This window comes from Alligator sinensis, unplaced genomic scaffold (genome assembly GCF_000455745.1).
Source record: "Alligator sinensis unplaced genomic scaffold, ASM45574v1 scaffold213_1, whole genome shotgun sequence".
NCBI classification, from domain to species: Eukaryota; Metazoa; Chordata; order Crocodylia; family Alligatoridae; genus Alligator; species Alligator sinensis.
Genome location: NW_005842019.1, coordinates 532,211 through 546,072, shown reverse-complemented (window position 1 = coordinate 546,072; position 13,862 = coordinate 532,211). Strand labels below are relative to the sequence as shown.

The following is a 13,862-nucleotide window of genomic DNA, read 5'->3' as shown; positions in this document are numbered from 1 at the left end:
GAAAGAGGTGCAATACAACTTTCAATTTAAAAAGCATTATTGTTAAGCAGTGGTTGACTGGCAGAAACTCAGCTCATTAGGCACTACAAAATCATTCCTCAAAGTGCCTTACAGAACAGCTTGGAGCTCAAAATTGCTATTTACCTATATGGCTTCTCCTACAGCATGCAGGTATTTCAAATATCCAGTCTCTGATGTGTCTAACTGACAGCAGCTGTGTGCTCGAAAAGTGCTTAACTTTGCACATCATTTCATACATATCTCACCTTCAAAGCACAGTGAAATTCCATAAGCAAGTAACTTTGCATTGTGCAAAAATATCCCAACCAAGTTAAACATTTCAGGAAGTTGTGCCAATCTCATAGGCATGTGTTTTTTTGTCTGTGTTCTGGATTGGAGTAATATGATTAACTACACTAACCTTCAGGAATGAGAGATCATAATTGCGCTCCACATACGTTATCTCCAGATTGCCAAGCACTATCTCACAGTTGCTATACATCCTCTGCAGGCTGATGAAATGGTCCTCCAGATTCCCCAGCTGTGTCAGCTTGTTACTTGTTCCTTGGCATACTGGTGAGAGAAAGAAAGCTCCATGAAACAAAAGATAAACCAATACAGTGTTTGTGTCCAACTCTACAAATATCACATCATCAGGAAAGCGTTTTGTGTGAACTTTCAGAAAAAGCAACAACACAATCAATATTTTGTCCATCTCCTGGAATAGTTCAGTGGGATGTTCCTCAAGAGTAGAGATTGATGCAAACCAATATTGGGAATATTTCTCCATCATCTGCATTTTTGTGGTGGGGTAAGGCTAAAGCAAGGACTCAGGGGTGTTGGTTGTAGCTGTGTTGGTCTAAGGACATGGGCAGACAGTTCTTTGGGTAAATGTGATTTCTTTTATTAGACCAATTAAAATAGTTGGAAAAATTGTTCTTTGTAAGCTTTTGGGTACAAAAACTCTTCTTTAGGCAGAGGGACAGCCATTCTGCTGAAGAAGGGGATTTGTACCCAAAAGCTTGCAAAGAACAATTTTTCCAGCTATTTTAGTTGGTCTAATAAAAGATATCACATTTACCCAAAGAACCTTGAAACAAGGGCTCGTTATTTGGGGATCTAGATTCAAGTATCTTCCAGAATTTTGTGACCTACATATACCAAATCCTGGTGGGTGGCCATGGATTTAACAGAAGGCAAAACAGATATGCACCTTTATAGACTGACTAACTAAATAAGATATATATAGAGAGAAAATACAAGCTTTTGTGAACCCGAGTTCACTTCATCGCACGTTGTCACCAGCAAACAATTTAATTGGAACCCTGTTCTGCAAAGTGACTAAAATGGATGCTATGAATTTTTCTTGTAGCTCAGGACCACTACGTTAAAATATCAAAGGGAGAAAATAAGGCATCTTCTCCCTTAAATTAACATACCCGCAAATTATCACATCACGTACAGTCTCCCTCATCCACTATCCTCAGAAAAAATAAATCTACAGCCTAAATTATGCTCATACTTACACCTGTGCAATATCACAAGGCAAACTAATAGTGTTTCACCTGGGGAACCAAAGGACATAATTAGATCTAGACAATCTATGACTGGTGCTGATATAAAGTAAAGAAAAAAATCCAGCATGATTTTCAGACCCCAGATTGTATTTTTATGATGGATGATTTAAAAAAGAAAAAAAAAGTAATCTGCATTTTATTTGTAAGAGAACATGGTCTCTATTAATTTACTGAGGCATGGAACCCCACAGCAATACCACTGTAGTTACTATATGGTACCAACGCAGGATAACTGGTGCAAGCTAAAAGACTTCAGAACCATCAATTTTTTCCTGCTTCTTAAAAGGAGGCTTTGTGACCATAATTCAGCCTTGTTGCTGCCAGCCTCAGATACTGCTCAACTCTAATAACACTTAGTGCATTGGCTAGGAACTCACGCATTTTCTAACAACTGTATCCTGCAAGACAGGATACCCTTAAGGATCTCAAGTCTTCTTTCAGTTTCCTTTTCACGTGGCTGGCAGCTTGTGGCCAGTGTAGCAAACGTATTATACTAAGCTCTGTGGAAAGGGAAGAAAGTCCTCTCCTCAAAGGAAATTTTCAGACTGAGGCTCCTCTCGGGTTACTGGGAGGCTGCTTGATTTAGACAAGATAAAGGGTGCGGTTCGGCCTCACTCAGAGGTGTGGACCATGAGATGCTTGGGTATCTGGTAAGGGCAGGAGGCATACATGAACTCTAGAGGAAGTGAGAAGCTTGAAGTCCTCAAACCCATATATCCAAGTGAGCCAGGAAGGGTTGCTTTGGTGCCAGTTCTTGCCAATTGAAACAGCATGATTCAGTTAGACAGCCCAGAGCTAACAGGACCCTTCAGGGTTCAGACAGCTGTAGCTGCAGTAGCATCTGGATGCCTGACGTATATGGGAATTGTCCTGACACATTTTATTTTGGCGCACACATGTAGTTAATGATGCCTAAGTCTGCATTCTCAACGGAGAAGCAAAAACCTCCACATAGGGGAATGCTCCAGTTATGTAGGTTTATGGTGGCGTGATAGAAAAATTAGTACTTGCCTAACACTGCATTGTCCCCTTTTAGAAAAACTAGAGGAACTGTCAAAAATTAGCACCAGTATGTTTCATCATAACAAAGGAACGGGACTTCAAGTACTTGTACATGGCATGCTTTGTTAACGCTATAACGTAGTGCATTTAACTGTTCAACGCAGTATTACATAAAAGGAGGACCCCCCCCCCGTGCCTTCATCCAATTGTTCTCCAGCTTATTTTTAAATAGCTAACATTAAAATATCATCTCTGCTATGCTACAAGTGAAAGTGCAGCACACAGAACAATACATTCAAATACTAGAGCAATTCAGTGTGAGCCATGATCAAGGGCTGGTTCCGAGTTCAGATACCAATGGTATAAAAGAAGTGACTTCAGTGGGAGAACCGGGCCTTTATTTTGTACCATCTGTAACTGCAAAGAAAAGCAGACCCCTAATCTCAAGGGGACAGTGACAGAATAGCTTTGTGTGCGCGTGAAGAAAAATTAATGACATTATTATTTATTGACACAAGTGAGGGAAAAAACCGAAGTCTGTGAGAGATCAACAGAGGGAGGACACTGGTTCCTGAAGCAGACAGATGACCAACTAGCCTTGGGTAGCCACCACAGCAGACACTATTACAGCACCATCCCATTAAAAGCACCTAACTCTTTATTTGCCTTAGCTAGCCCAGGATAGAAGTGGACATGACACCTATGCTGGTGTAAATTGTTATGAAAATTGCTTCTTTTTTATGCTAGTATAAATGCATCAGGTGACAAGGCCCCATGTAGGAGAAGATAACTTAGTAATGCAGAACTAAAAAGAAAGCTGTCAGTTGGCAAAACCATTTATTAAACATGTTATTTCCCAGTGCAATGGACACCATGGTATCATTGGTAACATATGCCAGAACACTTATCTATATTTACTATACCTTTTATTCCACAGTTTTTATTTTTTCTTATTCTAATATAAAAATATACTGCAAAACATGAGATCACTGTGTGTCAAGTGCTGGCAAAGGTGGGCATTTAATGGGGACTTCAGTTAAACAGTCTAAGCTGCATGCTACTGAACTCTGATCGGTCTTTCAGCCAAAATATTTTAATTTATGTCAACATAGTGCGGGAGGATCAAAAGGAATCTATGACCCTTGTCATATTTGCGTCAAAATCTATTATTTATTCAACTGATGGGAAAAAAACCCTAAAGTTAGTCAAGATACTTCAACTATGATTTCAAATATTAGGAGTCTCAAACTTTTACACAATTAAACATTTCCTTTTGGCTCAAGCATAAGGTGATTTATCAACAGGAGTCATAAAAGAAGCCTCTCTTGCCACATTATGGTCAAATTACAAACGCGGAAAGATGGAAAAACTGCCACCTACTGAGCTGCACTGGAGAATTTGTCATTAATGGGAGACTACTGTCAGAACCATTTGTCATTGTCAGGAGGACAGAGTGGCAGTAAAGGGATTTGCTTAAGCTGTTAGAAATATTTCAATTAGACAAAGAAAACACATTCACAAAGAGTCAGGGGTCTGAGCTAGTATAAATGACCATAGGGAGCCAATCTAATGTTAAGAATCAAATACAAATTATCAAATGCAAATAAAGTTTAGATTAGCCTCAAAAGTGAAGAAATGTGATCCACCTACACTGATCTGAGTCTGACAAACAAGACTCCCTCTTTAGATCCTGCCTTTGTTCACTGACCAAAGTAGTCACGGACTACCCACAAGTCCAAAAATTTGCTGGTAGAGTAGTGGCACTCCAGCCCAGGTGCCAAATTTCCAGACCGTGTGTGGAGCCCCATGGGCAGGGTAGTATGGCCCTATGTAATAGATTGGATGTGCAAGGCTAGGTAGGGGGTGGGGTGGCTTGGTGGGTTACCAAGGCCTGATCCCAGTGCGCAAGGGTGAGAAGAGACAGCGTAGTGCCTCAAGGTTCAATCCTGACACATGGGGCCCGATTTGGGCATGTGAAGCCCAGTCCAGGCATGCAGGCTGGCTCAATGCCACTCATTTAACTCGGGGGCCAAGAGGTGGAGAATCACTAGTTAAATCAACCACAGAAACAGCAGATGCTATCCAGTAGGTTGATAATCTTTTGAAGATTTCTATTTATTTGCATTAACATTCTATGAAATGCATTATTTATTTTCATAGGTTTTGGCTAGAAGGAGTTCCACAAGATCTGGTAAAATTCATTCAAAATCTCAGTCTATAATTTTACCAAGCTATTTGCTATATGTCTATCAAATAAAAGTTCTTTTTTTGGGGGCTTTACCAATCTTGGCTGACAAATAGGAAGACCTAGCCTATCAGTTTCTGCATATAGTTATGCAGTTTCACTTAATTTGCAGGGGGGGGGAGGGGGGGCGCTCCCCCCCTTAACAGTTACAAGGAAAATTTTCCAGTTCCCAACCAACTATGAGTGGCTTTCCTGAATCTACAGTAAAATACATCTCTTTATTTGCTGCTCCTGCTAGTTACTCTCAGGAGTGTGTTGCAGAATGAACAAAACAAGATATGGTTTGGTTTTATTAGAGCTGTAGAGAGTTCTTTGGGAAGCAATGATGCTCATAAATATCTTTTTCTCATTTCCCTCTTGTGGATAGATCTTGCAAAAGCAACAAGCTACCTAATCCAAGTTGCTGAGGCTAGGCCAGAAACAAGGAAACTGGGAAGGGACAGAGATCCCCCTAACAACCTCAAGATAAAGAAAACAAAAGTTCCTTTCCCTTCCAGCAGTTGTGTTTTGGATGGGCTTCACACTTATTCAACACCTATTAGTCAGGGTCTAATGTAGAAGCCAGAGCCCAAGGACTACATTCTCCTGCCACACCCGCTTCTTTCCCAGCATTTTTGACAAGTCTCAGTGAAAACGGTCATAAACCATGTGTTGAAACAAATCCATCAGCCTCAGGGTGGGGAGCTGGGGAAGGCAGTACAGGACCACACAACAGTGCAGCAACCAAAAGCATATACATTTAGCTCCCTGCATGAGAAAAAGAGAAAATAAGGAGTGGGTCGGTGCTTTTTCAGGGGCTTAATCGATGTTCATAGGTGATGGCCAGAATTTAGGGTTGTCTTGTAGCAGTTTCTTCCTGACTTCTGGTTGCACAAAAGGATACAGGGAGAGATCCAGAGTTATGTGTAAGTGCAGTGAGTTCTACTGAAACCCTTGAAACTCTACGTTAGTTTATACCAGCTGAGGCTCAGATGCATAGTTTTTTTAATGTAGGGTAAACAAGTGCGCGCGCGCACACACACACACACACGGCTTCCAAGGCCACACACCAAGTTAAAAAGACAGTGTTGAAGAATTCCCCAAATGCAATGGATTTTAAGGAAGAAATGGTTTAGTAACATTTTATGAATAGTGCCATTAATCTCAACATGCTAAGAAAAATGATCCTCTGATAATCTGAAAATAATACTATCATTTCAACCCCATTCTAAAATATCAGTCTTGGACCAAGAAGAAAGAAAGTTGCAAACTATTAAAAAAAGTTTTGAAAAACAATTATAACAGAGTTATAATCCACATCGTCTGGGTTATAATTCCTCCTTGCCCACGAAAAGTGGACTTGTGAACTACGATGGCACAGACAATGTCCCTAAGTGTCCCCAATGAGTGAGAGAGACATATGCAATTAGTGCCCATGATGCATGCAGGTGAATGAAACACAAGTTAATCCCTAAGAAAATGCATAGCTGTGCTCTTTTTCACTGAATAGGAGACTTTGATCCCATTTGTATTTTTTTAACATGTAATATTGACATTAAGCAATGTTAAGGGTTACTGACAGTATTGATCTCTTTTGAGATACCGTTATGTATCTACACAGCCCACATGTGTAAACTTGCACTTATCCTAAATGCTTGAAGTATACTGTATTCATCAAGGGCAGCAAACAAACTTAGACGTGTTTCCAAATCAAAACCCCGGGTCAGAACGTTCCTCAAACAGTACAGAAGTTCAGATCTAGATCTGAACTTTGTAGCATGGGCTAATCTCTACAAAAACAGACTCCTTTTCATGTGAAAATGTTAACAGGACAGAAATATGATCAGCTCTGAATGCTTTAGAGATAGAGGTATCTTGTTAGGAGGCGACTAGAATCTGCTCATGGGGAGATCCAGGACTTTGAAAAGGGGGATGCATAAAGTGTGGTACATCATCACATCTAACACGACACATTTTTCTCCACTTAAAGAGAAGCTAGAAGTGTTACTAATATGCTAGGGGGCTAGCACCATATTATACAGTTTAAGATTAGAGAAAGCGCAAAAATAACTATTGGAATGTATATTAATCTGCTAGGTAATATATAAAGATTAAAAAACCCAACAAACTAGGCAAATAAAAGTCAAAATAGTACAAAAACAAACAAACAAACAAAAAACAAAACAAAACCATGTCATTAGTCTTGTAATCATTATAGTCAAATATCTGTTGTTCAGATTCACAGTATAAAATCTAGCTTTCTTGAGCATCTTGACAGTGCTTCCAGTACTTCACTGGAAGTCATTTCTAAATCAGAGTTAATATTAATACACCTGAGATAAGGTGTTTAGCTACAGCTAGACAGTCTGCAGGGCTGTGAAACAGAAGAGAGGTACTGGAATGGCTAACAGAGTAAAACTGCAAAAGAACGGATAGCTCAAATAATGAAACACCAAGACTATTAAAGAGGATAGCAGATCGTTAAGACCTAGGGAATGGAAAGAGATTAGCAGGAATTGGAAAGATGATCATGAGCCATGAAGTCAAGTGATTCCCTCCCTGCTGTCTGAACAGAAATGCTGCTGCACCTCCTAGGCAACCGGTTTTAAAGTCTGGGTGGAGCAGGGATCAAAGGAGGGTGCATCTGTACCAGTGCCCCCCCCTGGATCCACCTCTGGATCTGTTGGATTTACATCAGGATTGGAAGTCAGGGTGTCCAAGGTCTGTTCTCAATGCTGCACAGGCCACCTCAGATCACATACAAGCTACTTCACTTGGCTGAGATTCAGTCACCACACCCGTCAAATAAAGATAACGAGGCTACTTAGCCAAAGTGCCTTCGACCTACTCAAAAGTGAACAGGGGCTATACAATAGGAAACTACTCTGTTTCCCTATGGCGTTTTTTTTTCCCCCCAGCACACACTGTACTTTTATAAGTACCCACGTTACCTGCGTCTTTAGGCAGGCAATTAAAGTTACTCTGTAAATACAATATGCACAAAATGTGACTGTCAATAAAATTTAATAAGTGGAGGCCAAAGCAAACACTGAACAAATCCAGCTCTTGTAGGCAGATGTGCATGGAGATCATTGAAATGATCAGAAGTGCCAGGTGTAGTATAACGGATGTTTAACTCTCAGGCAGGAGACCTATGTGCTGTGAGATAAATTTGCATTTCATAGCTGGAATCAGCAGCACCCTAAACAAGCAGCAATTGAAACAGTCAGAAAAAGACAATTATATTGTATAACCCTATCCATTTTCCTTGAAATATAAATCCATGGAGTTCTAGTGCTGATGAAAGGCACAGAGCTGACTACCTTGGACGCTGAATTCCTTCGTCTACCCATCCACAGAACCAGGAAAATGCAGGTTTCCCTTCATTGCACCACAGTGCCTCAGCCTTCACCCCAAAGTGGTGCGGCTAAGGGTGCAAGCCTAACTCCAGTCTCCAGGGCCCTTTTGGTCCATGACCTATGGAAGAATGTCAGCAAGGTTCCCAATTACTGCTAGCTATAAGGGCATATGAAAAACAGCAGAGAGACCAAATCATTTTGTGAATATATTTTCTAAAGCTACCATAGCCAGTGGTATGCAGGGATGCAGAAAGCAGACGCCCAATTAAGAAGTTGATGTCTATAATGCTAACAGACCTGAGAGAGAGAGAGAGAGATCACTTCAGACATGAAAATTCACACTTTAAAACTGGTCCCCAGTAGTATAACTGGCTGCTGCCCTGATTGAAGTGAGAAACACACACACACAATTTAAAATTTCCCAATTACAGCAGTGCAAACGCTGCTGTCCATCTTTTCTCAGGGCTTTAAAAAACCCTTGGGGTTGCTGTGAAAACAATCTTTAAGTCTACATTTTGTATGCTATGTGTGTCTATATTCAGCACTGACACATGCCAAAATAATAACCCAACAAGGCGATTTCATGCACACACACAGGTCATTTTCCTTACTTCGCGCATCATCCAGTGTCTCATTTTACTTGACCGAGACAATTCAATTTATTCTTCTTTGTTCCCAGCTTTTATTGCAGGGTGGTGGGCTGAAGAGCATATTCTGCCTTCCTAACCAGCAGCTATGTTTATAAATATCTTTTTTCCTAAACCCCATGCAGAATTTGGCTTCTGGTTCATTTTGGTATTCTATGCAAGAACAGTATCTTTCCAAGGCTACTGTTCTAGACACAGAGCTGCTGGTGAAGGACAGTACAGATTAAAAGCACTGTGTGTCCTAGCAAAATGTGACCAAGTCTTTAATTGAGCTGTGGGAAGAAGAAAAGAAAAGAAGAAAAAAATACCAGTGAAAAGGAAACATTTTATGCTGAGTAACATGAGTGTGTGTGGAATAAGCCACCATATATGTATCTATTTATAATACTGTGTGCACCTATACATCTGGGCACACATGCATGCACACATACACACTGCTTCCTCAAATCCACAATACTAAGCCCATACTGGAAACCACAATTTGAACTGGTTTTTAAAGTTTGTTTGGTACATGTTTTGTAATGAATTATGGCAGGGCCCACAGAATTAGCTAGCCATATTTATTTCATTTTTTATGGGTGCAAATATCTGTGCTTGGTGTCAAAAAGGAGGCCAGACTGAGACAGCCTCCTTTTAAAACTAGTGCCATCCTTTAAAAAACAAGAAAAAATATGAATGTGTTTTTTTGTTTTAGGTTTATATGCATATTGGTCCAAAACCTGCTCCACCCAGAAGACAAAATATTGTACAGATTTAAATTTTTGGCTGTATTTGAGCAACGTGCATAGGGTGAAATCCTGGCTCCAGTGAAGTCAGCGGCAAAACTCCCACAGACTCCAATGGCGCCAAAGTTTCACACACAGGGCCTGACCCACAGCCCACTGAGGTCAATGAAACGACTTTTCATAGGCTTTTGATCCGGCATATAAGGCAAGTTACAGCAGTTCCTTTAGAACAGCATGGCAAGAATAATCCCTCATCTTCATACCACTCCAAACCACTGATTAAATTATAAGTGGGGGGAAAAAATCATCTTTAGGCTTAGTGGATCCCTGTAGAAAAGGAAAATTATTTAGAAAGCAGCAAGCAACTGAAAACAAGGAGCCAAATCCACACACCCACATACCCAAATCTAAGTCTTGTGGAAAGGATAAAGCAAAAAACACTTTTGAAGTTCTGTTTCACATTAGGACTATACAAGGCCACACAGATGCTCTCAGCCTGTGGCCTGACCTCTGCTCGCCACACTTCACTTTTAAGATGGGAGAGTTCCCATAGCTGAAATGAGTGCATGCATTGTTTGCTACTGGCTGTACAACAGTTAAATGGAAGAAGCAATGTCAGCTGGCATTATGGGGTTGGATAAGTTCCCAAGGAAGCACAGCTCAGTTGGAGACAGGTACAAATGACAGCTTTCAATTTTTTTTATTTTTTTTTTAAGTGCCCACAGTGAAATCAGTGATAGCGCAATAGAGAGGGAATAGCTCATATTGCTAAAAAGAACAATGGGGGTGCAGTAGAACAAGATATTCAGGGAACAGGATACATCCAACACACCAGTGAATGGGTTAAAAAGATGGGAGGAACCCCCAATTTGTTTTTTCTTTCATTGCAAAGGCCCACCCCACAGTACATGCAATCAATATGTTGTTGTGAAGTGGAAAGAGCAGGTAGTATCACGTTACCAGTACAAACAGCAGCAAAGACAATGCTTAATCATAGTATCCAGCCATATAGCTTATCTGGTTAGTGAGCTATGACATGACACTATTTCTCTACACTGTATGACTGGGAACTGCTATCTCCAGAGAGAAAGGCAAAAAGATCATCTCTTTTGCCCCTTTCAAAGGGTGATTTGATCCATTTCCTGCTGTTCTGTCCGGTTTTAAAGTCCCATGTAACAAGACTTTATTCATTTTCACAACAGTGAAAAGGCAACAGTGAAAACAAAGATCCTCTTCAAGCACCTGTACTTAGAAAAGAACAAGTGAACGTACATTGCTGGTCTAATCTGAGAAATGGAAGGTCCGTGTTTTCTGACGCCTTAAAAAAACCCAACCAAACCAAACCTCACTTCCCCAGAAATCAACACATTTTACGATCTGTCCTGGGAGTAGGCAGGGAAATCTTGTCAGAATAGTGTTATGACTCCCATAGTGCAATAACATTTGCACTGCTATCCTGCTTTGACAAGACACTGCAGTAACCAGCTCAAACCAAGCGTTGGGCTGTGAAAACTTAGGCACTTTTCTGGGCAGGAGGGAGTCGGAAACTTTGCTGCTCGAGGGACAGCACAAAGAGGGACCATAGATCTGATATACATGGGGCAGTGCGTAAGTCCCTGTTCTTCCATTAGTGGGCACACCAAAACTGGCCTGTGTGCATGTGTCAGTGCAGAAGAAAGGACAGTCCTCTCCATACCATACACCTCTATTCCTCTTACCTTCGAGAATGTGCAATCTATTTAAATACATGAATGCAGCTGTACTCATAGGCAGGGGAGCATAAGGACACTGGCCCATACAGGAACTCAAAGCTCCTCCTACTATGGCACCCTCACACTTTCAACTCTTTGCACCTGCATGTGAGCCAAATACAGACTGACCCTAAATATGGGCTATGTTTTCAAACAACCTGAAAGCTGGTCTTTCTGGAGAGACCCACATGAAAATATAACCCATCAAGGCTGGCAGTACTTTCCTGTAGAAACCAGGAATGTGCTGTTCCAAGCTTCTGCCAGTAAGGTGATCAAAATATTAGCATTAATGTTATAAAGCAAGTACAGTGGGAGATCTGACAAGGGGAACAATGTGATCCTTGACAAAGTGAGAGGCACATGATGCTGTGCTGTAAAGGCAGTCTTGGGATTTCAGGTTAGAAAGGAGGGCTGTGAAGACAGTACAGTTTATTTAACTGGTTACTTATGTACAACCAATGTTTTTTAAGTATCTAGCAGCTGTCCTAGGGATAGGGCAAGTTTCTGTATTTCTGCACTGTATTTTTTCATACTGAATTTCAGCCTAAGACTTTCAGTGGGAAAAAAACCCCCCATGTTACCAGAAACAAAATTGCTATAATTTGATCTCAGAAGTTTCAGAAACGAATGAAAGGAGTAGGAAAAAAAATACCAAGAGTGCAAATACTGATCAGACTATAGCAGATGTTCTCCCTTGAGAAAAGTGGTTACAAATACAAATGCCACCTAAATAAATAAGTTTCATTTTAGTAGGACTGTAATGACAACAGCATCTGGGTAATGAAAACACTGCCACAGCAGAACCAAACCAGTATCTTAGCACAAATTCAAATCCTATAATTTAAAACATCACAAAAAATATCCTAACATGATTGCTTTATGTCTACTTTCAAACAGTGTGGTTTGAAGTACTGCAACCACTGAGATTAATTCAGATGTTCAAACATAATATGGAAAAACAATGACAGCTCTTAAAAACTACTTAGGAATTGTAATTGCAAGAAACCAACTCCAAAACCAACCCACCACAGTGGAGAAAAAGAATACATATTAAAAGGAAAACTTTCCCAGATGCTTTCTTATTTATATTTGCTTGTGCGAGAGTAATATTTTCAGCTAGATCTAATTTTAAGTTGCCTTTGTGGCTTCAAGCAAAATGTGGGAGATAGTTATACAGAACCAGGAGGGTCTCTTCAAGGCAAAGATATAACAGTTCTTACAGCAGTTAACAAAGCCTTACAGTCCGACTCTCTGTTTGTTTTCAAGTACCAGCCAGTAGAATTTCTTTACGTTCTTATTCTTCCTTTTTTTCCCTCCCAGTACAAATACGCTTGGTTTATTTTACAAACAAGGGGCCAAAACAACACCCACGAAGTCACCAGCAGTCTTTCCAATGAGTTCAATGGAAATTGGATCAATGCTTAAATTCTGCTCTCACATTAGCATGGATTGGGGTAATACTGCAGTGTGAACTTGACCCTGTACAGTTTGTTGATAATAGTATTTTTTTATTTTTAATGCACCACACAAAAGTAAAGTTGTATGGTATTGTATGCTTTTATATTGTATTTTTAAATACAATACAAACATTGTATTGTTACTTTTAAATGCAAAATGTTGATGGGGTGGTGAGCCACACCCAACAGTTTTATGGTTAACAGGGTGACCCAGGATAAAAAAGAAAAGGGCGAGTCGTCATCTTGTGAGAGGTGTTATTAGTTGGGTCCCTTAGAAATATCTGTTTTTGGGACAATGACATTCAACACTTTCAATAATCATCCGGAGAAAAACATAAAATGACTGCTGGAGGAGGACAGTTTGGCTACATGGACTGATATGGATAGTTTGGCAAGATGAACTCAGATGAACCACATCCATTTTAATACAGCCAAAGGTGAAGTCATGCATCGAGGAACAGAGAATATAATATGGGTCACACATTGAACTTGGAAGATCATACCTCAAAAATTATTAACACTGAAAAGGACTTGCTTACTGAAAGGTCTCAAAACATATTTTTTAATAAGGAATAACCATGGAATGGGGGATAGTTTGGTGAATTCCCACTGGGATTGCATCTTGGTTCAATTTCTAGTTGATATTTCTAACCACATTTGAAAGAAAATAATAAATCATTACTGATCAAGCTTGCAGATGCTTGTAGCAAGCTTAATCGGCATGAATTTTGGGTGATTTGCTCCAAGAGTTCTAGGGGTACCTGGGGGAAAAGTGCTTGCTCTTATTTGTTTATTGTCCTCTACTCAGCCCTTGTGCACACAGCCTTTGTTCAAACTATGGTATTGATCTTCACCAAACTGGGCACATCTACGCGTGAAATTAATACAATGTAATAAACTCCAGCACATATCGCACTGGAGTTTATTGCTCCCAGGCGCCATGTTTGCACGTGCACCCAGGACTGCAGCATGTTGAGCTGGGTCGGAGCAGCCCTAGCTGACAAGAGGTCTGGGGGGGGTCAGCCTGCCAGCCTGGAGTGCTCTGACCCAGCTCATTATGCTGCAGAGGGGGTGGCTTGGGCACAAAGTTACTCCAGTACAGGGCTAGCTAGCATCCTTG

General features: G+C 40.5%; 1 protein-coding gene across 2 annotated transcripts in view; it reads right to left on the bottom strand.

Moving 5' to 3' along the window:
- The window catches only part of EGFR (epidermal growth factor receptor), a 91,806-nt gene that overhangs the window by 75,244 nt on the left and 2,700 nt on the right, over nt 1–13,862 (bottom strand). For both annotated transcript variants that reach the window (XM_025202324.1, XM_025202325.1), the window contains exon 2: nt 422–573. In XM_025202324.1, coding sequence (XP_025058109.1) covers nt 422–502 — 81 coding nt within the window. In that variant the 5' untranslated portion in view covers nt 503–573. The remainder of the gene's footprint in view (nt 1–421; nt 574–13,862) is intronic.